The sequence below is a fragment of the Wolffia australiana genome, chromosome 1 (assembly GCF_029677425.1).
Source record: "Wolffia australiana isolate 7733 chromosome 1, ASM2967742v1".
Classification (NCBI taxonomy): domain Eukaryota; kingdom Viridiplantae; phylum Streptophyta; class Magnoliopsida; order Alismatales; family Araceae; genus Wolffia; species Wolffia australiana.
Window position 1 is genome coordinate 7,474,432 of NC_135835.1, and position 25,321 is coordinate 7,499,752.

At 42.4% G+C, this 25,321-nt stretch overlaps 1 protein-coding gene across 1 annotated transcript; it reads left to right on the plus strand.

Annotated features, from left to right (window-relative positions):
- The first annotated feature begins 19,516 nt into the window (after positions 1 to 19,516).
- On the plus strand, positions 19,517 to 20,444 carry LOC144704135 (uncharacterized). The gene is made up of 4 exons (XM_078576400.1): positions 19,517 to 19,673; positions 19,772 to 19,821; positions 19,911 to 19,971; positions 20,063 to 20,444. The coding sequence occupies exons 1-4, from the start codon at positions 19,601 to 19,603 to the stop codon at positions 20,245 to 20,247; spliced, it is 369 nt and encodes a 122-aa protein (XP_078432526.1). The 5' UTR covers positions 19,517 to 19,600; the 3' UTR covers positions 20,248 to 20,444.
- The last annotated feature ends 4,877 nt before the right edge of the window (positions 20,445 to 25,321 follow it).

Consider the following 25,321-nt stretch of genomic DNA (forward strand, 5'->3'; position numbering starts at 1 on the left):
GTATGAGGAACCCGATGAGACTCCTCAGTACCACCATGTGCGATGCCCGACATCTGCGCGCCTCGCGAAGGTCGTCCCTAGCACAGAGATGACCACGATCGCAATCTGACCCCGCATTGCTGATGCGATGACCCGCGTCATGAGGATTACCCAGAGCCCGAACAGTTCCCAGACGGTGAGGAACGCCGACGAGAGGAGCACTGCGCTCGGATCCAGAGGAGCATGCATGCTGACATCGCCGTTGATGACCATAATTATGTCATAAAATAGTCAGGTAATTGTCATTAATCAGATAATTATTTGCATGCATTATTTCCATATTTACCATTCAAAGCATGATTTTTTACTAACCCCACTTGATTTAGAGAAGAAGGCACCTGATTAAGTAGATTGGATCTTATCTTTCACTTAAATGAGTACAGATGTAGATGAAATCCAATAAAGAAGGCACCTGATTAAGCAAGACTGACTTACAAGATCTACAAGATGAAGGCCAATTTCTCAAAGGACTAAAAGTCACTTACTTGGGCCAGCCCTAAAAACCCAAGAAGCCCAAGAAGTGTGCCCAAGAGAGGAAACCTATAATTACTCTTTCAAAGAGTCATTTGAGGTTGTCTGGAATTTCTGCCAAAACAGGTTAGGTCTTAGAGAAGAAGAGTTCTGCAGACCCTCCAAGAGCTGATGAGCATTGGAGTGGAGAGAAGAAGCAAGCTGAGGAGTAGCTTGAGCAGGACGATCACCACTTCGCCGCAAGGATCATGACACAAGGTTCGTGTGATTGCTTGAGTTTCAGTGATTATGTAATTCTCCCCCTAAGACAGATTAGGTTTGGTTGGAAAGCATAAAGCAGTGTCTCTCCAACATTTCCAACTGAAAATTTTCATTGTTCTAGGTTAATTTCAACTGTTTTTGTTCAAAAAGTGTTCTCATTTCCTCCATTTCTCAATTCATCCATCCATCCAATTTCCTCCATTTCTCTATTCATCCCTCTATCGCCAAGGATTTGAAACTCAGCAGCCAAGAGGCCGAGCACAGCCCCTGTGCACAGAGCCCCGTGTGCAGCCAAGAGGCCGCGCACAGCCCCTGTGCACAGAGCGCCGTGCGCAGCCAAGAGGCCGCGCACAGCCCCTGCGCACAAAGAGTCGTGCATAGCCAAGAGGCCGCGCACAGCCCCTGTGCACAAAGCGTCGTGCACAGCCAAGAGGCCGCACACAGCCCCTACGCACAGAGGCCGCGTGCAGCCAAGAGGCCGCAGACAGCGTCTGCACACAGAGGCCGCACAACCCCCGGTGCGCAGAGAACAACACGCAGCCAAAGAGGCTGCGCGCTTGGTCTGCTCACGCTCAAAGTTACAGGAGCAGGCCTGCAACTGCGCAGTTACAGGCGAGAGCCAATAACTGAGCAGGAAACTAAATTTAAAATATTCTTCTCAAGATTAGATATTCTAAATCTAATCTTCTGAAGAAATTCCCTAAATTTTATCTACTGAGGATCCTTCTAAATTGATTTTACTGAAAGATATCTATAAGTTAATTACTGAAGATTATTCTACTGAGTGTTACTGAAGATTATCCTACTCCCTTCTTCTTGATTATTCTTACATAAGTTGCTTAGTGAACTAAGTTGAGATCTTATAGACACTTTGCTGTAGAATCATATTACTAAAGATCTTTGAATTGATTGTTAGGATAAATCATAGGAATTTGATAACATAAATTAAACTGAAAGAGGAAAACTAGTGGATTACCTACTCCTTGTGGTTTGACACCTTACTCGCCCTAAGGCTGTGAGGTTAATTTTATTGTTGACTATCTCAAATACTCACACGACTAATTAGTAAAAAACCCACAATTTGAGGTTATCAACTAGCGCCATTGCTGGGGAGCACGGTACAAAACTAGTAATTTTACTTCTTTTCAGTTATTTCTGTTTCATTTCCTTGAAGCTGAGGGATTAAAAATTCCTCAGCTAATTGTATTTCTAACAGTTCTTTGAGATCTATGGTAGTGACAAGGTCCAAGTCTTGTGGGAGAATTGAAGAGGAAGTGATGCAACTGAGCGACTCCATTCCAGACTCTTGAGTCACAAAACAAGCTAACCAGCAGCAATGCATGGCAAAAGAGGGACGTCAACATCACGACAGAAGAAGAACAATGTTGGATGGATCAACCCCCTCAAGAAGTTTGAGGCAAACAGATGTGAACATAAACGTATGTGAGGGCACAATGTTCTAGTACGATAATGCTTTAATACATTCTTTACCTGAGTTTAATGGTAATACTGCACAGAACCCCCTAGAATTATTAGATGATTTTCATTTTAGGTGCTCTTCTCAGAATGTACCAGGATTATCTACAGAAATCTTAAAGATGAAGTATTTTCCTTTTAACTTTAAAAGACAGCTTTTTCTTGGTATCATAACTTAGCAATTACCTTCAACTCCTGGGAAGAAATGCAGGGAAAATTTCTACAAAAATTTTCCCCTCTCTCCAAAACACATTTCTATAGAAGGGAAATTCATAATTTGACATAGGACGACAAAGGAAAAGGGCGACTAAGGAGATGGATGGGTTGACGATGGGAAATGGGTCTGTAGGGAGGGATAAAATAATCCACAGAAATTCACATGGTTGGATTCGAACTTTAAAATTGATGAAAATCTGGTGGTGCAGCTCTGACCCTTATCGAGGGCGGGGGGTACTGTCTTCCCCCACCGCGACGATGCCTAAGCACCGAAATCAATACCCGAATTCGCGTCGCGAAGAAACACTCGGGAAAGAGAGAGAGAAGGGGTGGAAATCCAAACCAAAACTAATTCTGACGATAGTGGAAACTTCTAGAGAAAACACTGGACGGAGAACACTTTTGACACCAAAGAGTTCAGGCGTACCTCGACACCGTAGTGCGTGAAGAAGATGCGAGAAATTCTGATCATGACGAGGCTGGGCGAATTCGGGCGTTGAGCAGCCCACTGGACGAGGACGATGCTGGGCCCAATGGTTGGAGGGTGTGCATTGATTATAGGAAACTAAACAAGGCGACAAAGAAAGATCACTACCCATTGCCCTTCATAGATCAAATACTAGAAAAACTGTCAGGGCAGCAATATTTTTGTTTTCTTGATGGTTATTCAGGATACAACCAAGTAAACATCCATCCTGATGATCAAGAGACGACAACATTTACGAGTCCCGTAGGGACATATGCCCTTAGGCGTATGCCTTTCGGGCTATGCAATGCCCCCGCCACATTTCAGCGATGTATGAATGCCCTTTTTTCTGATTTAGTAGGAGAATGTCTAGAAATCTTTATGGATGATTTTTCAGTATTTGGATCTACCTTTGAAAACTGCCTCCTAAACCTCACCAAAGTATTGAAGAGGTGCATTGAGTCCAACCTTGTCCTAAGCTGGGAAAAATCCCATTTCATGGTGCAGGAGGGAGTAGTGCTGGGACACACGGTCAGCAACCGTGGATTGGAAGTGGACAAGGCCAAAATCGAGATCATCCAGGGCCTTCCACCTCCAACCAACCTAAAAACCCTTAGGGGTTTCTCGACACGGGTTTCTATAGACGTTTTATCCTTGATTTTGCTAAAATTTCTAAACCTCTTACAAATCTTTTATCGTCTAAAAATAATGATTTTGAACTAACATTAGAGGCTAAGAATGCATTTGATAAATTGAAAGAAGCTTTAGTTCACGCACCCATCTTGCAAGGGCCCGATTGGACCCTTCCTTTTGAACTAATGTGTGATGCTTCTGATTTTGCAGTAGGTGCAGTGTTAGGTCAGCGAATTGACAAGAAACCCGTGGTCATTTACTACGCCAGCAGAACTTTAGTGGATGCGCAGCTGAATTACACAACTACCGAAAAAGAGCTGCTGGCAATTATTTTTGCTTTAGAAACGTTTAGGCCTTATTTACTAGGTAGTAAAATAACTGTTTTTTCGGATCATGCAGCTATTAGATACTTGTTAACGAAGAAGGAGGCTAAACCGAGGTTGATTAGATGGGTACTTTTATTACAGGAATTTGATTTAGAGATTAAAGATAAGAAAGGGTGTGAAAATGTAGTAGCCGACCACCTCTCCCGAATCATAGGCGCCCCAACTGAACAAATTAATGATGCATTTCCTGATGAATTTGTCCTAACTACACAAGGAACATTGGTTCCTTGGTATGCGCATATCGTCAATTTTTTAGTTTCAGGACAAATTCCTACAGGTTGGACGTCCCACGAGAGGAAAAAGCTACTAAAGGATGCGCGATTTTATTTTTGGGAAGATCCGGAGCTGTTTCACCAAGGGCAAGATCAAGTTTTGCGACGATGCGTCCCGAGCGAGCAGCGAAGCATCCTAGCATTCTGCCACGAAACCAGGTGGGGGACACTACTCGGCCAAGGTAACAGCTCATAAAGTTGTTGAATCGGGTTTCTTTTGGCCTACATTATTTCATGACGCCCAGAAATTTTATAATACTTGTTTAGCATGCCAAGCATCCATCAACATAAATAGGAAAGATAGAATGCCCCTACAACCCATCCTAGAAGTAGAAATATTTGATTTATGGGGAATCGATTTTATGGGATCCTTCCCTAGTTCTAATGGGTATGAATATATTTTGATGGCTATCGATTATGTCTCCAAATGGGTGGAAGCCATTCCCTCCAAAACCAATGACAGTAAGGTAGTGACTAATTTTATTGAGAAAAATATCTTTTATAAATATGGATGCCCACGAGCTATCATTAGTGATGGAGGTTCCCACTTTACAAACTACAACTTTAGGAACCTCCTCAAGAAGTTTGGTGTCCATCATCGAGTCACTACTCCTTATCACCCTCAAGCCAATGGCCAAGTTGAATTGTGCAATCGGGAGGTTAAGAAAATTTTGAGGAAAATAGTGCGTCCGGATGGGAAAGATTGGTCTAGGAAGCTAGACGAGGCATTATGGGCCTATAGGACCGCTTACAAAACTCCTCTCGGCATGTCTCCCTTTCGACTTATCTTTGGGAAGGCTTGTCACCTACCACTTGAGTTAGAACACAAGGCCCTTTGGGCTATTAGGAAACTCAACCTAGATTTGGATAGAGCCGGCAAGCATAGACTTCTTCAATTGAATGAGTTGGAAGAGTTAAGAAATGAGGCTTATGAGAATTCGAAGATTTATAAAGCCAAGATGAAGATGTTTCATGATAAGAGCTTGAAGAGAAGAATTTTTGTAGAGAATCAAAAAGTATGGCTTTACAACTCTAGATTAAAACTCTTTCCAGGAAAATTGAAAACGCGATGGGATGGCCCCTTCCTTGTTCAGCAGGTTTTTGAGAATGGAGCGGTTACCATTTTTGATCCTACATCTCAAAGACAATTCACTGTGAATGGGCAACGGCTCAAACCCTACTTAGAAGAAGAAGATCTTAATAGCCCCATGAATATTTCTTTAGAAAAGCCACTACACGAGAGCTCATGATCTGATTAGTTTTTGCTTCCATTTTCTATTTTCTCTGTTTTGTTATTTTGCCGTGTTTTGTTTTTGTTTTCTTCGTTTTTGTTTCTGTCTTCGTGTGCAGCTACTCCTATCCAAGCTAGGTACACCGTCACTGGACAACATGAATGCTGATCGCCGCCTTTCCTTCCATGGTTTGATCTCTCTTTCTCCTTTCTCTTAATTATGATTTGTCATGTAGGAACATGCCTTTTTCTTGGGGGGGAGGGGAGTACAGTTGCATGCATCATCCATTAAAATTTTTTCGTTTTGCATTCACAAACCATGGATATTTGATGATCCTAGGAGATGCTTGTCCAATGATATGCATGATAATTCGATTCTTTTCAAAAGGGTAGAAGTGCAAGAGTGGCCAGCTAGGAAATCCTAGGTGAAGTAAGCCTAGCTAGGTGCACTATGATCCATAGTATTACAGCCATATATCTGACCATTATACGTATCTCACCTCACCGTCCACCTCGGGTTGAGTTAGCACTTACATGCACGAAATTTTTTAGCTTTAGTGGAGAGTAGGGTTAGTGTTAGCTCATTGGCAATATTATTATGACGTGAGTGAAGCTCCCTGAACCAAGAAGGATACAAAACTTCATCGGGGGAATAAGCTGCCAGTCTACTAAGGACGGCACATGGGTAGTGGATAAGCGCCACCAAACTATAAAGTGAAAGCTGCACTGCGCATAAACAAGCAAAAGCTTGCATCATAGTACTAAAGTTGATTGTCATAAAAAATGACCAACAAGCAGCAAATGCCAAAGAAAATAAAGGTGGAAAAGTTGTCTCCCATGTGTTTGAGCCGATGCTACTATAGCCATAGTATTGAGCTAGCCTTAGCACCACTCTCTACGCCTCGTTCAGTAGTGCGCTTGGGGTGTTAACTCGATCTTACTCCATATACTATGTACTTACTATATGTACGCCGTAGATCAAGTGCACTTAGTTGAGGTAGAAGGCTGAGATAGATCCTAAATTTCTCCTATGCTGGTCAAGTTCAATTGCTGAAAATACTCCTTGAAAAGAGCATGAATCAAAGCTATCGGAAGTCGAAAGTCAACTTGAGATCATCTTTTATTCTCACCTGCATTTCATTACTAAGGGACTAGTAATGATCTAAGTTGGGGGGTGTTTGATGACTCTCAAATATGTCATCAAATAATTAAACTTTTTAGTTTTCATTCATCAAAATTATAATGTTAATTCATGCTAATATCATGAATATGCATCATTTTATGAAATCACTAACCCCACTTGATCCTTTGAATCAAGTGGAACATATTTAACATTTTATGGTTAGTAAACATTCAGAGACAGGTTAAGAAGATCAAGGAAAGAGACGAGGATCAAGAGGAGCGGGTGAAAATTCAAAGAAGCAAAAATTACGAAAATGCCCCTAGGCATGACTTAAGAGAAACCTATAAATACTCTCTTGAGAGTTGATTTTAGGGTGGTCAGAATTTTCTCTAAGGGAACTAGGGCTTGGAGAAGAAGGATTTCTGCACCCTCCAGGAGCTGATGAGCTTTGGAGTTGGAGAGAAGGAACGAGCTGAAGATTAGCTTGGGATTGAAGACCTCCGCCTCGCCGCAAGGACGTGACACGTGGACGGAGCGATTTCTCAAGTTTCAGTACTGTGTACTCCTCTCCCTATAGACAATTGAAGTTGGGTTGGAAGAGACATTCCAGTGTTCTTCCAACGATTCCAACTGATATTGTTTCTTCTGCTAGTTTGATTTTGAGTTTAAAGTTTGTTTGAATCGTTTCTTTCTACTCATCCCTCTTGAAATCCTCTGATTTCCACTGCAACTTGTTCACAATTACATCATCAGAATCACCTAGGTTGTGAACACGCCCAAGCCAAGCGCAACCACAGCCGCAGGCAGCAAAGCAACCTGCAGCCAAGGTTGCAGCCAAGGCCGTTAGCAGCATAAGCCGCCAGTAGCCAGGGCCACCATCGACCAAGGCCACAGCCTCGGTCGCCAATATCCCAGGCCACCAGCAGCCTAAGCCGTGAGCAGCCAAGGCTGCCAACAACGCAAGTAGCGTGCAGCTGCAGCTACGCGCAGCACCGGCTGCGCACCAGCAGCGCACCAGTAGCCGAGCAGCGTGGCGAAGCTGCAGCATAGCGATGCCGTGCGGCCGAGCAGACGCGGCAACGCGGCGTGCTGCCGCCCAGCGTGCAGCCTCAACTACTGCAACCAGGCCACGCGCAGCGCTGGCGCGCGCGCTGCAGCACGCAGACGCCTCGCAGCGCGTCACGCACATTGCTGAGGCCGCGGGCAGAAACGCTTGCACGCGCGCCCGCCACGTGTTTGGCGTTTGGCCAAACCTACAGGCGTGAGCCTGCAGGCAAATAGACAGAGATAAATTACTAATTTCTGTGCACGAATTCTGAGGAAGAACTTGTTATTCAACGGAGAAAGTATTTCATAAATCCTCTCTACGGAAATTCCATGAATTCTACGGAGGGTAGTTTTCTTCAATTGCTTTGATTGATACAGTTATCTTATAAGTTAAACTGACTTGGAAAAGAATTAATATTGATTTACCTGCTCCCTGTGGATCGACACCTTACTCGCCCTAAGGTTGTGAGGCTAAAAAATATTGTTGCATAGCTCAAATTCTCACACGACTAACCAGTAAAAACATCCATATTTTGAGCTTATCACAGAGTCAAGCGTAGGCGAACACCAGCGCGTGCGAAGCGCGCGTAGGGTGCACGGAGCGCCGACGTGCACGCGGCTTGGAGCGTCGGACGGCGTCGACGATGACCGGCAGCCTGGGACGCTCTAGGTGTCTGCTTAGGATGTGGCTTGGGCGGCCTTGGCAAGGACAGCCTAGGCATCATGGTGGGGCTGCCTGGGCGGCCTTGGCTGGGGTGGCCTGGGCGTCCCTGCGGTAGGTCTGGGCGGCCTTGGCTGGGGTGGCCTGGGCGTCCTAGCGGGGCGGCCTGGGTGGCCTCGGTTGGGGCGTTCTAGGCGGGCTGGGCGGCCTCGGCTGAGGCGGCTTGGGCAGCTTGGTTGGGGCGTTCTGGGCGGCCTGGTTGGGGCAGCTTGGGCGTCCTAGCGGGGCGGCCTGGGCGGCCTCGGTTGGGGCGGCCTGGGCGGCTTGGCGGGGCGGCCTGGGTGGCCTCGGTTGGGGCGGCCTGGGCGGCTTGGCTGGGCGGCCTGGGCGAGAGAGAGAGAGGGGAAAGAAAGAGAATAGGAGAGGGAAAGAGGAAGGAGAGGGGACGGGAGGCCGACGTCGCGAGGGGGCGGCGACGGCGGCGACGGCGATGACAGCTAGGGTTCAGAGGGGTAGGGAGGTTGGGCAGTCCTCCAAGAAGAGTTAAACAAAACTCAATTCTTGAAATTATGACTGCCTAAGAGTTTCTTGAAAATAATGGCCTTTATATAGGCCTTGGAGGAAAGAGAAATTGACGAGAAAGTAAAGACGTGCGCCGTGTCACGCCAAAGGGCAGTTGTGGATCTGCCTTTGGCGTCGTGTCATGACGCGCGTAGAGACGTGCGCGGGTGGAGACGTGCTAGTTGGCCGTTGTGGCGTGTCGGCTTTAGTGTTGACTCCGGTTGACAGTGGCAGGTTGACTTCGGTTGACTCCGGTTTACTCTGGTTGACCGTGGTCCATAGCAGGCATGTTGACTCAGGTTGACTGTGGTAACGCATTCGTCAATGATATGTTGGCGTCCTCGCCATCATAATTTCCACCCCCATGAAGGTGAAGCTTTTAGCCAAGCATGGGAAAGATTCAATGACTTGATGAGGAAATGTCATCATGATGGAATTGAGAATTGCCAATTGGCCAAAATTTTTTATGAATCTCTATCAGATTTCATGAAGAATAAGGCGAACTTGGCCATCGGTGGAACTTTATACACCGCATATGAAGACGAAGTCTTTGAAATTCTAGAGAGAGTAGCAGAGACTGACTTGCAGAAGATAGAAGCAAGTCACAATGGGAGAAATACGCAGCCTCAAAGAGCAGGAGTGTTGCAGGTCAACACCAAGGAAGCGCAACTGCAAGCAGGGCTCAAGGAGACCAACCAGAGATTGGATGAGCTCACTTCAACATTGAGAAATGTTTTTCTCAACAATTCTCCCATAGTTAAAGCCAAAATCTGCTCTCTCTGTTTCAGCAGAGATCATGAAGATGGAGCTTGTGAACCCATGGAGGAGGAGGTGACGGCCTTCAATCAACAACAACCACCTTGGGTTGGACAGAAGAGGAACAATTTCAATAATGGAGGAAACTTCAATCAAGGAAGCAGGCCTCCATGTCACCCCCAATTTCAGCAAGAACATCAGCCTTACCAGCCTCCATTTCAACCCCAATTTCAGCAAAAACAGCAGCCTTACCAGGTTCAACCACAATCCCATCCAGATTTTTCTGCACTAACCCTTGTCATTACAGATATGATAGAAAAGCAAAGTCAGAAGTTGAGAGCAGAGATGGAGATACGGATGCAGATGATGATGGAGTCCCAAACAAAGCAAATGCTGGAATCCCAAGAACAAACCAGAACATTGCTGGAGAGCCTCAAAATGGGGACTACTGAACATGGAGGTAATGGATTAGCACATAACTGCCAATCTAGTTGATTTCCTACTCAACCTTTGATTAATCCATGCAATTTATTCCACATAGAAAATTCTGTCCATGAAGAGGGCAATCAGGAAGATCTCGAAGTTCTAGCAATCTCAAAATTGAGAAGTGGAAAAGAACTTCAGGATCCTTATCATAATTCTACAGAGAATTCAAAGAATGAAAATGAGCGGGTTAGTGGAGAGAGGGAACCTTCGTATGAGAAGGAACCTCTACCTTCAGCCCATGCTCAGGATGTTCCTTACCCCTTTGCTTTAAATAGAAAAAAACCTGTTTGTGATTATGAAACTAGATTGTTAGAAAGCTTCAAACAGGCCACTATGACACTGACTGTAGAAGATATGCGTAAATGTGCTCCCTCCTTGTAGAAGTATCTTAAGGATTCCTGCACTAGCAGAAAACCTAAAGAAGTAGAGAAACTTTCAGAAAAGGCCACTATGACAGTGACTCTCTGCCCCACCCTCTTTGAAATCGCCGTTGATCGGCGACGACACTGCAATACGAGCCACCACCGACGAAGTACGCCGTCCTCTCTCATCGCTCGTTTATTTATCTCTTGTTGTATATTTTCGTCTTGACTCCACCGCGCTCGGGCTAGGTAGGTGAGAGAAGAAGAGTTAACAGAAAACTACGACATAGTTGAGTGTCTTACCAGGACGGACGAGTACGTCCGTTACGTGCGAGCCCTATGGATAGATTTTGTTCGGCCGTAGATGCCTTTGTCACTCCAAGGAGGTTCAAGAGGCCATCGTCGTCGTCACCCGGTGACCCCGTCCAAGCTTGGAACTCAGCGCTTCCCTCGAGTCGGAGCCTGCATGTATGACACGTAGGACATTTATTTGCGCATCATAATTACATCGACCCGTTAGGGTTCATCTATCAGACGACGATACCGTCGACGTTCGATACAATCATCACTTATCGGCACCAAACCATCATATTCAGTGTCAACCAGAAGATGTCCCCGACGACGTCTGGAATCACGTGCCTATCCCCTCCGCCGAGCCTAGCTGTGCTGTTGCTCCTAGCCATGCCACCGTGCCTACCTGCGCGGCTGCGCCTACCTGCGTCGTTGCACCTACTCGCACTATGGTCTCGCCTATCTGCACCAAGCGGATACCAACACTGTCGAGTTAGGTGTTGCTCGTGCTTGGCCGCTAGGTACTCTCATAATCTCCATTTCAGCGTTGCATAATTTCTTTGAGTGCCTCCGAACATTTTGCACGGTCAGGGTTAGGATAGTGACAGATAGGACCCACATTCTGAAAACTAGGATTTCAATCGGTATGTCCATCGAGAGTGTGCACACTAACAGCACTAGTCGTGCTCGCAATGTCGGCCTTCAACTTGAAGTCTGGGTCATCGGGAGCCTAGTGGCATTCAAAGGTCCTGCTTACCGTGACTCCGTGTTTGTTGGGTGAATTACTTCTCATCAATTTTATCGACGAGTTACCATTTGCATTACACCCGTATAATTCATCACAGATTCATAACATGAAGTCCCCACCTTCCTTGTGGTGTAACACGAGCCGTTCGATCCTGACATCCTTCATGTTGCAACAATTGGGCTTGGAGAAAACCTATGATCAGGTGGAACGATATTTCCTTATCTTTTTTCAAAATTTTTGAATTTACCTCTGATTTGTTAAACATGATTAAAGAAAATATTGAGATGAACCATTTTCCATAACTTCAGATGGGAAATTTACCCTGCTTTTTATAGTGTCATGAGGGTTAAGACAAGGTTATTATGATTCCCCTAGTCTCATTCTCTTACCTGCAGAAGTTTTGAGTAGAAATATTGCTGAACATCAGACATCAGCTCATGTATTCTCGTACTACACCAAATTTAGAGCTCCTAGAATTTCCCACAGTTTATTTTCTGATGAGACAATCATCTTCGTCGATGCAATGATTTCCTCACTTAAAGGTATGATGGCATTATTTATTAATCCTTTGTAAGTAAATTACAAAGCATTAATAAATCCAAATGTAATGTTTTTGTATCCAGCAAAACTCTATTGCAAAGGAAAAAAACATATCAGGAAGGTTACAGCGTTTTCCTTGGGTCTTTCCCTTTTTGTTAAATAGGTTGTCCAATATTTACTAGACAAAGTAAAGCTATCTATTTTGGTGCTATTTTAGAAAAAATCATAAAAAACTTGATGGCTAGAAAGGGAAACTACTATCACCTGTAGGATGGCTAACGCTCATCAAGCATGTTCTCTCGAGTTTATTTGTCCATATTTTCTCAGTCTATGATTTTTAACTTAAGACAAGATCAGCCATTAACAAGATCATGGCAAACATTCTTTGGGGAAACATGGGAGCGGGAAGAAAAGAGACACTAAGTTACTTGGAAGATTCTATATTACTGACTAGAGGAATATGGTCTTGGTGTATGGGATGTTGAGGATACTATGGATATTTTCTGAATGAAGAGATCCTGGTTCTTTCATCATAAAGTGCCCATATCTTCTAATATACTGAATGAAAAATATGGGATCTGAGAAACTACTCTGTGTTCATTCGTTGCACCAAAATGAAAAAGAAACCTAAATAAAGATTAATCCTAAAGGCTTTTAGTAAAATGTTTTAATTTATATTTTTATCAATGTCAAAAGTACCGACTTCCTTAATAGGGGTTGTGATCAAGCACATTGATCCTCGATAAACAAGTGGAATGGTTGTGAGTGAAGACAGAATTAATTCCTTAGTTATATTAAAACACAACTAAGTTTGACCATATGGTTAACAAGCCAAATTACCAATCACAGACTTGAGTTTTCTATGACAGTGAAGCTAAACCTATACTCTGACACTAATCAAATATTTGCGTGGATATGACCTCATTTGACTAGTCTAATGACTTCGTCAAATTCACGAATACTACATTTATTGATGATTGAATGCATGTTAAACATATGAAGATATTACTATCCAAAGGTGATGTCTTGAGGAAATTATGTATTAAAAATAACTGAATTTTTCAGATTTTTAAAGCCGAGGCTTTTGGCATAACAGGTAGCTTTTACTTGTAATACTCGAGAGGTGTTTTGAAATTATAGAAAATAGTAATATAAAATTAATAGTTAAGAAGATCAATATTTCATATTGTCTAATCGTTATAAATAGATATGACTGTTGGACTCTTTATAAATTACCAATATGCCCTTTTGGATTTATAAGTCCATAAGTACAGTTTTGAGCCCTAATTTCAATCTCCTTTTCTCCTTGCTCTCTAAAAACTGCAATCCAAATGCAAGAGAGATATTTCATTAGAATATGAGGAGGAATTAAGTAGATTTCAGCAATTCATCAAAAGGATATTTGCTTCTAGCATCAATCCTAGTCCAAATGATTTGGAATCATAGTCTTTGGTGTAGGGTAATTCAAGATTGAAAATAAAGAAAGAAAGCTAGCAATTAAATTTGCACGCCCTCTAACCTTGTGATAAGTTTGATATATTTAATACAAGTTTTAAGTTGAGTTTGATATTTTGTTGAATTTATAATTAGTTGTTAACATTCATACAAATCCATAGAACTTGGATCCTCATCTTTGAGTGGAGTTTTAAAAAATATGCAAGGGTTTGAACTTTGACATGGAGGAATCAGGTAGTTAAATACAGCGTCGACAGATTGACTTCGAGAGATCAATTCAATTTGAGTCTCAATATTTTGACTACAATAAAATTTATTTATAATCGTGTCCAAAATTGATACAACTTAGAATTGTACAATTTGGTGAAAGAGTTAAGAATATATTTTAGGTTTAAGCACCAAAGGTCAAATGAAAATCAGCAAAATTCATCGAAATAGAAACATGGAGGAGAAGAGGACTACAAACAAAAGCAACTGCAAACAAGGATTTCAGGATGTCATAATTAAAATCACTAATTTTATATTTGAATTAACAAATTTCTGATCTAAAAGAATAATAATATTTTAATGCATTAATTATGTCGTATCTTGAATATTATTTGAAGAGACTGATTATATACTAATTTTTGTTGAGGATAAATATATATACCGTTTACAATTTGATTAATCTTGTTCTATAGTTGTGGTAAGTCAGGTTAAGGTTTGGGGGGGCGGAAGAAGAATGCTTTTGGGGTCATAGTAGAAAAGGCTTGAGGGGCCAAGTTGAAGTAGATGAAGCATCGATGCTCTATGGAAGACTTTGGGGGTCAAGGAATATAGAGCTTCGCCATCCAATATATTTGATATCCTTGTTGAACCCTATTTCCAATAGATTTGCTTGAGGGCATTCACACAGACACGGTTAGGGCACATCATCACCCTGTGATGGATACCCTGAAAAACATTGGAATTAGCCTTAGTTTTCTAAAAAAAAACTTTCTCCCATTTCCCATACCTCATTTCCTAGTTGTCTAAAAAATCCTAGGTTACTTAACTAAGAAAAATATGATACTGATAGAGAACCTAATTCAACCCCCCATGTCATTTCTTAGCCATTTAAACTAATGCTATATATAGCGTGGCAAGGGATGCAAGAAGTACTTAGATGATCTGTGGGTAAAAGGCAATATCAAAGCATGGAATATTAAATTCACAGGCCTCGTATGCTTAGCCTTGGTACCAAAGATTCACACCCAAGATCAAAACCCTATAGTTCAAATGCTTCTGAAACATAATTGGGAAGAACTACTTGATCAATGTGGGCTCAATGCCAATATTATTTCTTTGATCAAGCAACTTGGAGCCTTACCACTGAGGGCCAAGTCTCCATGAAATTTGCTAGACAACATTTTTGCCCAAAACAGCCTACCAGCCCAATGACTTACAAGCTTGATGACCTACAATTCTCCATATAGTTAAATTCTTTGTTTGGAGGCTCATCACAAAAACTAAATTGAAATATACATAAGATTTTTTGCAGGGTCAACAATCTTCCCCCTAGCACCAAAAAGAGCATATAGAGAAGGGCATAAGGGAGCAAGTGATTTCAATATATAATGGCAGGCAATACCGGCGAAAACTTCCCTTGCACATATTCTTTGCTTTACATATTATTTCCTTGCACAAAGTCTTACTTGCATACGTAAAAAATACAATGCATATATGTTTATTATAACACTATCATTATATGCTCTGCCATAAGGTGAAGTATCTCCTTTTACGTAAACTTTAAAGGGCAACGACAAAACATGGCATCGTGAGACATCAAAAAATATGACATCCATATTTTATAGATCAAAAGTGACGAAGACATATAAGATATTATTTTATAGCATATCGTGAATTTCAAATTTAGTATGTAAGGACCCATTAAGCTGGAAATAGTTATAATGGAAGAAGTGAGATAAGATCGGGTCTCATATGTTTGATTTTGGGATTCAAAGGTACACATCACTCAAGGAAGTAGAACATGTTCTGCACCAAAGTAAACCCATGGTGTAAGCTTCTGGCACTACAGCTTTGATCAGAACAACTGTCAACAAATGAGAGAACCAAAGTCGGAAATCAGAAACTGGGAAAAACAATGTTGATTTTCAAATTAAAAAACAACAATTAATCTTGAAGAGAGGAAAAGGGAACTCAATAATCAAGTACAAAGATATGTTTTTTCTGATTCTAAATAGTAAAATCAAACAACTGTCGAAATTAAAAGTAATAGTCAAAAAAAGACATCAACATGCCATTAACAAGGTAGAAAAGGTTTATAAGAGCAAGCTGCAAAATGGAAAAATGTTTGCATTTGATCATCAGTAAGATGCCCAACTCATAAGAACAAAGAGTGAAGCTATATCTTCCTCAAGGACTGTAGCTTCTAGAACTGAAGTGTGTGGGGGGGGGGGGGAGACATGAATACAAAATGAGTGATCATTTGATGCAGATCATGCTTTACCAATTAGATGAAAAAATGCAGGCTTCTCGCCAAAAGACCCTAGGTAGTCTTTTGTTCTCTCCTTCAATGACTGACTTAACCCACTCTCTATAGCCTTTACCTTTTGATGTAATACTAAATTATGCTACCATAACGATATTTAAAAAAAATTGTAATTCTTTTCCCAAGTGAACATAAATTTCTACACTACCATGCATTCATATTTATCCAAAGTTTTAAAAGCTACAAAAGTGTACTCATTTACATAGAAATACTGGACAAAATTTGGCCTCACCTTTACATATCATTTTCTAGTTAGGCTACGTGACCGCGAGAAGGTGGATTGGTGAACCAGAAAAAAATGCATCTTCACAAGAGTCATAACTAGAGGAAAAGGGAACTGGGAACTGCCATCAAGGAAGAAGCAGGAAAAGAACATAAACAACCACAAACCAAGCGAAAGCTCATCTTAAAAATAGGAACAAAGTAAAAATACATGCATACATACATACATGCATGCATGCATACATACATACATACATACATACATACATACATACATACATACATACATAATACATACATACATACATACATACATACATACATACATGGATACATGCTTTCATGCATGCATGCATGCATGCTTACATAGAACATACATACATGCATACATGCATACATACATACAACATACATACATGCATACATACATACAACATACATAGATACATGCATACATGCATGGATGCATAGATACATGCATGCATGCATGGATGGATACATATATACTTGCATGCATGCATTCATACATGCATAATCCGTTTGTTTTGTCAGATAGAATACTACAAGATGAGAACTCTGAAGGTAAGCGTGCTGTGTTGGGAGCAATTCAGGATGAGTGGTCAAACGTGAAGTTGGTCGACAAGACTTCATGGGCAAAAAAAATTCCAAAAAAGATGGATCACACGATTTATTAATACAATGACACATGAAAGTCTGTGCAAAAATGAATATCTTAAAGAAACCCCATAAAGTTTAAAAAGGCCGAAAGATAGATTGGACATAGAAGGATGCGTAGATAGGTAAAAAAGATCGAGTTGGATAAGGAAGATTTTGAGACTAAATGTGACATATCGTTTATTGAATTTCTTCGATATCGAAAGTTTGCTAGTCCGTTATAGCCCGTGAAGTAGTTTGCTAGTGATTCTTCTATAATCACCTCGACCATTTACAGTAAGCGGGACTGAAAGTTACTTCCACAATTGTACCTTTTATTTATTTGTGTTCGAAAGATTCTTAACCCATACATTCTTGCAGCGATATTTCCTCAATGATCTCGACACATTTTTTAGCGCAGTATTGAGAACTATGTCGAAATTCCAGTTAAAATGCAGAATGTTTATGCGTTCTCGAGGTAATACAGTTGAAGACAGCGATTAACCCATCTAAAATCAAGCAGCACGGAAACACAAGGACCCTCATCAACGAAACTTTCTCCAACTGGACATTGCTGTCTTCAACATGCTATATGCTGGCGACTTCTCCGCTTGATCACAAATGCCTTCCATGTCCTACTTTTTTATGTCTTTTTTGCCAGCCATGTGCGGGCCAGACAATGTATATTTAAAGCTGATATCTATGAAAAATACAAATATATAGATGGATATAGGGGTACGTAGATAGTTAATTAAACGGACAGACAGAAACGACATCCTCAGGAGACGGAAGACTCGGAATGGAGAATGAAAATTCGTATCACGCACCATGCGCCGGGGAAGGTTCTACACTATGGTCTTTGTCTTTACGTTATTTGTAAGGACGTGGTAGCGGTGGCATTTGGCGGCAAGGTCTGAGCCATCGCCGTGCCAGCGCTTCGGAGTCACGCGACAGGGATTCGATCGAGACCAGTTGATTGAGATACTTTCATCTCTTTATCATCGTTGAATAGCATCCCACATCAGACATACATGAAGCGCTGTCAACAACCCAGGAAATGACGACACTTTGATAGAGATCCTTTCGTCTATTTATCAACGTTCAATCCCACCCACATCAGACGTATATGAAGTGTAGACAATAATCCAGGAGAGGACGATTCATAGACTAAGACGATACTTAGATGGAGATTCATAGACTAAGACGATTCATAGACTGAGACGATTCATAATCCTGCGATCTCGTCTCACAACAGACATAGATGAAGCGTGGGCAACAATCCAGAAAAAGGACGATACTTAGATGGAGAACCTTAATCAACATTCAATCATTTCCCACAACAGACGTGGATGAAAAGCGGTCAACAGTCCAGAAAAAAACGATACTAAGAATGAGACATTTTCATCTATTGATCACCCTCAATCTCATCTCACAACAGACTTGGAAGAAGCGCATCCAACAATCCAGAAAAAGACGATATTAAGATTGAGACATTTTCATCTATTGATCACCCTCAATCTCATCTCACAACAGACTTGGAAGAAGCGCATCCAACAATCCAGAAAAAGACGATATTAAGATTGAGACATTTTCATCTATTGATCACCGTCAATCTCATCTCACAACAGACTTAGAAGAAGCGCGTCCAACAATCCAGAAAAAGACGATACTAAGATTGAGACATTTTCATCTATTCATCACAGTCAATCTCATCTCACAACAAAAATAGAAGAAGTGCGGCCAACAATCCAGAAAAGACGAGATCCGCATCATCTATTAAACTCGACGGGTGGCTTCTCAGTTGGCAAAAATACAGATGGAGAAGCGTACTCCGCCGGACCAAGGAGACCGACGAGAGTGAACTGTTTATGGGTCGTTCGCCCTGCATCAACGGTGGCACGATAAGAACGCATGAACAGCAGGGCCCACATCCTAGACACATTGAATGCGACGCAGAACGACACATGGGCGTTGAAAGAAAGGAGAGGAGTCCTGTCGTCGAGTCCATCCGACGGTGATTTCAATGCGAAATTTCATTCATAAATGTTTGTCCAACGTAATATTGAATGCGCCAATTATAGTCATCCAAAGGTTGTTCGCATGGTCAACGGCTACTCCGGATATGGGAACCCCAACCTATATACATACCTGGAGATGCTCAAGGTAAGATTTTTGAAAGCAAAGCGTTCATATGTAGATGTTTTCTCCAGAAGTAAGATTGAGTGTGCTAATAATTGTCATCAAAGGTCGTTCGCGCCATCCACGGCTATTCCTGAGATGGAAACCCCTGCCTATATGCTAAAGGGCAGGCGAACATTGGAGGTCTGGTGGGGCGGAAGTTGTTTACCCTCGCACGGTCTTCACCTAACTTGTCTTTCTTGCCAGCGAAATTAGATGGTGTGGCAGCGTCGCGGCCATGTCAATTGCTTTTCTGATTGGCCCAGACGTTGACTTCGACGTTGCCCTGCACGTCCCGTCCCGTCGCTCGCCATCCCGTTTTTTGCATGGCCGGACACTGTAATAACTGCGGCATCTTCACTTCGCTTCCACTGGTCCTGAAAGCCTGAGAGATACAGTGAAAATTAGGCGACGTGATGTATTAAGGTACGTGTGTCTTATTCTTGTATTTATACTCGAGCAGCGGAATGATGAGGGCATTATCTCTCTCTCTCTCTCTCCCCCCCCTCACCCCTTGAAATCAGTATCATTCTCCATGGGGAAAAAATCATCGGCTTTGGTCCTGCTGCTCCTGTTGATTGTGCCTCTGGTGATTGCCGCTGGTCCAGGTATGTATGGTTATGGAGATCTTCTCTGGTCCTCTTCTGTCTATGCCCTTTCTTCTTCTCTCTCTCTCTGTGTTTCTCTCTCATCATTTGTAACACAGGGCGGAGGACCAACGAAGGGAAAAAATACAGATCGCAGAGGAAGGCGCAGGTTGGTTCTGTGTGCCCATGTGATGACTCTTCTTCTTTTATTATGTCGATGAGGATAGATTGATGATGAAGCATCTTAATGGGTTCCAGGATAGGAGTTTAAACCAGAGACAAGAAAGGGTTCTGGGGGAAGATAAATCTCTCAGTTCAGGTGAGATACTGTAGAACTCTTTCCATCTGAGAAAATCGTCAATGGAGATCATCTCTCATGGACATCTTTGAAATGTTTCTAAACTTCTAAGGAAACGGTGCTCACCTCAAGGCCGAGATGTTAAAGAAGATGCAGAGCTCGAAAAGAGTTGAACACGCTGCGGCCGCCGCCGCAGTTGAAGAGCTCAATTCGCCTCCGGATGTGGACCCTGCCATCGTCGACGTCGAAGTGATGGACTACGCTCCGGCGAAGAGAAAGCCGCCCATTCACAACTGACCTTTGAGGGGAAGGTAGAAGTAAATTACCATTCAGGGAGAGAGAAAGAGGAGAGAGAAGATGGACAGTATCATCTATGCATCTAAAACAGTGCGGACACGTTGTACGTAGCGCACCTGTCATGAATGGAGCCATCAGCATCCACTACGGGGCCCGCATGCCATTAAATATAGTGGAGACTAGTAAATGATGCGCAACGCAGAAGTGATAAAGAGAGAGATGGAGAGAGAGGGTGACGACAAACAGTAGACTGTAAATCATAGGCACTCGTGTTCTCTCCACCGGTCCAAGCGTCTAGAGGTTGCCCTACGAAGGGCGGGATAGAAGCCGACGGAAGCCAGAGTTCCCCGTGCGTCAGTGAATCTGGAAGAGAGGGAATTAAATATATGAACACAAGGACAGAGAAAGGACTTTAGGGCCCAGGCTCACGCTAGGCCTGGTACTTAGATTGCGTGTAAAGTTTTGCGTGCACTAGACTTATAGATTAGTGTGGCGACCTGCACAAGGGGAGAGAGAATGAGAGAGAGGTGAAAAAAAAAAACTTATATTCTAGAAAATCTTACGATAGCGCACATGAGAAAAGATTTGATATTTAGAGTCGTGTGATGGGACGGAATGCACTTTTGACTGCCCTTCAGGAAAGTTACCAACCGAAACGCTCATACGCTCAAGACTTTGGATAGATGTCAGCAATTTGGAGTTCACGGAAATGGGAATAATTTTGATGACGCCTTCGAGATCCACCATTGATTTAAAAGTATTTTACTTTTGTGTAATATTTGAATGTCATTTGGAAAGAAGAATCTCCCGAAAACATAAGAGTTTGTCGGTTAAATGTGAGAGAAAAAGAATAATGCATTAGCCCAGTCCAGGTCGCAAGACCACATACAGTACGAGTATCGTAATGAAGAGGGTTTGCATATTTAACCCTTGGTGCCTTGACAAAGCGAAAAGATATAGAGCGTGAAAGAATGTTAGAAGCAAAAAAAAAATCGAACTCTATCAGTATGTGCTTCCATAGAGAGCTGTTCGATCCTTCTAATACTACTGTCTTCACCCAATATGATAGATTTGATAACGATGAGGTTTTCTGATTTGGGTCCAGTATATTATCCTATCATACGTCAGGGAATCTGTGAACGTTTGTTATTGGTACTTCAATTTATCATTCGATAAATATTGCCATATCTTTTGCCTCAGCCTATTTATTATTTTTATGTGAGTTTTCTCCAAAAAGCATTTGATCACGATCAAGTTTGTAATCCCACGTGGATATTGAGCATTTACTTGTATGTAAAAACTTCAATCTTAAACTAGAGTCATTATATACAGGTTAAGTAATGAGATAATTGATCTTATTGATAAATTAATGTCTTTCTCCATGGATTCAAGAAAACGATAGCCTAACATAACAACTACTTGGTCAGTTCGATTCGAGTGTGAATTCTGATGCCAAATAAATCCCATCATTGATTTGAGAATCATAATGTGTGTAGAATTTAATTTAAGTAAAATTTTAAAATATTTGGTGATTTTGATTTTTCTGCTATTTCAAAGTTTAGTATTTGTATAATTAGACAAGTTATATGATATAGTTCTCAAATATTTGATATTTATATTAACTATGGCTGACATCAAGCTTTATAGATTCAGTTATAGTTAAATTCCCTTGCTTACAGATAAATCTAAATTTGTTCATTCTTTGACCATTCAAATAAGTTCATTGGAAAATATATTTCAACACTATATACTGGTCATTTAATTAACCATTTTAATAAATAAAATTCATTTTTATCTGAACTCTGATTATAATAATTCGGAACTCATTTCATTATATTTATTGATTCTTTAGTTGACTCATATGTAATGGATATTCCACTAAAATATGTATTGATTGCTGATTAAGTGATAAATGTAGTGATAGTCTCTTAAACTAAATATTACTTTAAGCCTCATAAAGGTGATGCAAACCTGTAATAAACATTAATTCAGGGATACCATAAATATATGGCCGGTCAGTATGGAGTTTCATTGAGAATCAATCCAATTACGTCATCATGTTTTAAAGCATTGCATTACTTGATAAGAAAAAACTTGGAAATTTTAAATATTTATAAAATTGCTTTACGCAATAATATTTTTAATTTTCCCTTTTTCAAAATTATGAAAGTATAGAATGTGAAAGGGGTGGATCCGTATGTAGGAGAGAAGTTTATAGAGGGAAGATAGTGCTCGAGGATTAGATATAGAGTGTGGAATAAGATAAGTAATCTAAGCTCACATAAACCTCCTCTTGGAAATTTATTCAACGGAGGTGAGAAGTAGAATGATGAGAAGAATGTAGAGCTTGGTTCTCTTTGGAAAATTGAGGCCTAATTTAAAAATAAAATGGTAATGGATTTAGAACTTCTTGATCTTGCTCTTCACGTGGGAAGAAAGATCATGAAGATCAAATTAGCAAGGATGTCTAATAAGAGTTTAATCTCAAGAGTTAAAAGTCTGAACAATAATCCTATGATTTTATAACTTAATTTTTTTTGAGTCTTCAAATGCACTTTTGAACTGTGATAGTGCTCTCCCAAAATAACCTCTCCAAAACCGTGTGCATTTCATCTATGATTGTGAATTTGTAATAAACTAGAAGAAAATCAAGAAGGAAAAACAAAAGAATAACTTCAGGAACTTTTTGTGTCTTGCAAAGCCAACCAATGTTATGGTGAGTTTGAAACAGTTTGTTCCATATGAATGGAAGGAGGGGAACGGGGTTGTCTTCCCCAAAATCTCATGTGACTGAATCGCGACTCGACGAAGGCGACCCGACAAGTCAGGGAAACATGAAACACAACTAATGAAGAAGACGAGAGAAATCACAACATGAATAAAATGAGCATAATTCACCTGGGTTGTCGGCGTCGGGTGTCTTCGTTGGTGCCTTGGCATGCCGGTCGGCTGGACGCGAATAGGCGGGCAGTCGATGACGATGGCGGTGGCTCGGATGATGCCTTCGACTGGTCGATATGACGTGCGCCATCAGAGGATATATTTCACTTCGTATGTTTTTTGAGAAAAACCTTAATTGAAATATAAAGAGGGAAAAAGGTCTCATTTTAAGCACCCATGCAAGCCTGATTTGGGGGCCCCTCAATTTCTCCACTCTCTTATCCACTCATCAAGGAGAGTGTCTTCATGGTGAGAAGATCTTCTAGATTTTCAATAAGAGTTGAAGAAGAAGACATGGAGATCCAAGCGCCGAGTTATCGCGAGGATACTTCTAGATGCCGAACGCGTGAATGGCTTCAGAACAATCTCTGAGCAGCAAGGTCAAGAGTGGAACGAGTTCCCCAAAAGGTACATTTGATATTCACCCCCCCCACCACCTTATGGATCCTCCTAGGGCCCATTAACCTCCCCTTATAATGGAAGAGGGGCGCCCTAGGAGAAGACTCAGACCAGGTAATAGTTGTGAATTTGTTTTATCATTGCTTGGTCTCCACCCCTCGATTAGAAAGAAAGGAGAGAATAGGAGGGGGAGAAGAAGGAAGAGAAGAGGAAGGCTTGGGTTAAAGGCGCTAGGAAAGATTTCCTGACTCGATCAAGCATCCTCCGTCAACCCCCCCCATCTTCTAGAATCAACGGGGCATGATCGCCTCCGGCCAGTCTTTAGTGTTGCCCCCCAAATGGACGCCACGCCATCGTGGAATAAGGATGACCAACAGGTCGCACCGGACAACCCCCGATTCAAATTTGGACGCCGATTCATTCAGGTTGGAATTTGATGACCCCCTCCCCTCCCCCCGATTTGAATTCTGGTGTCCGATTTAGTCAGGTCAGCATCTGGCAACCCCGAGTCGAAGTTGGATGCCCAACTCAATCACATTGGTCCCCGGCGCCCCCGATTTGGATCCAGATGCCCGACAAAGCCTGGACGGTCAATCGGCAACCAGACTCGCGACCAATCAGTCAGGTGGATCCTTGATGACCCCGGCTTGCGACTGGGCATTCGACACAGTCGGACTTTAACCTGATGCCCAGACGTGCAATTGGCACTCGACAAATCACTTGGTTACCCGATGCCTCGAAATTGAGACTAGGTGCCTGACAAGCCCGCCAGACATCTAATGGCCAGCCCCGTGGCAGGACACCTGACGCCTTCCCCGGACCAACACATGCCTTGGGTACCCAGCGGCCATGCGATCAAGTGCACTCGGCCGTTCAAATCCTAATAGGGAGGTTCCCTACCCCGCCACCTGTCGACATGCATTGCCACCACCACTGATTGACGCACATCGGTCAAGTATAGTGCTGCTCGAGTCGCGTCATGGTCACTGATCACTTTTGCCTCCTCCCTCGATCTCGGTCTTCCTAATTGCTCATGCGCCATGCCGCCAGTCGACCACGTTGATCCTCTCCGGTGCCTCTCCACTCGCAACCCGCATCGGTCGCCGCAATCGATGAAGATTTTGCTCAACGAGCCACACGCCGATGAGGTACGGCGTCTTCACGCCGCTTCTTACATTATTCCTTGTAGTATATTTTTGTATTGGCTCCACCGCGCTTGAGCTAGATAGGTGAGAGAGAATTGAGAGACAACTACAAAAATTTTGAGCGTCTTACCAGTACGGGTCGAGACCGTCCGTTACGTGCCAGCCCTACAGATTGACTCCGTCTGGCCCGTGGACACCGTCGTCCCTCCGACGAGGTTTGAGTGACTTATTTGGAGCTCCGAGTTTGGCACTCTCCATCAAGTCGAGGCCTACAAGAATGACACGTAGGACACATTCAAATCATCGTAGCTATGTTACCCATTTAGGGAATTTATCCATCAGACGATGTTGCTGACAACATCAGGCATCACTATTTGGGCATCCGAGCATTGACTAGGTACCGATACGTTAGGCATCAACTTGGTATCAACGCTAGGTTGTGGTTGCCCACAGCACGTCTCTAATGCCGCATAGCCATCATCCGCATCGCATCATCTTTTCGAAAATCCATCTAGGTACCCCGAGGACTAGAATGGCTATAGAGACGCGATCGAACCAGAGGGCTCAACACGGAGGTTCTACCTCCCCGC

Excerpts from the sequence above, each read along its gene's own strand:
- LOC144704135 (XM_078576400.1), top strand. The coding sequence starts at position 19,601 with ATGGGGAAAAAATCATCGGCTTTGGTCCTGCTGCTCCTGTTGATTGTG. Across the intron at positions 19,674-19,771 it reads GGTGATTGCCGCTGGTCCAG|GGCGGAGGACCAACGAAGGG; the intron begins GTATGTATGGTT and ends TTTGTAACACAG. Across the intron at positions 19,822-19,910 it reads GATCGCAGAGGAAGGCGCAG|GATAGGAGTTTAAACCAGAG; the intron begins GTTGGTTCTGTG and ends AATGGGTTCCAG.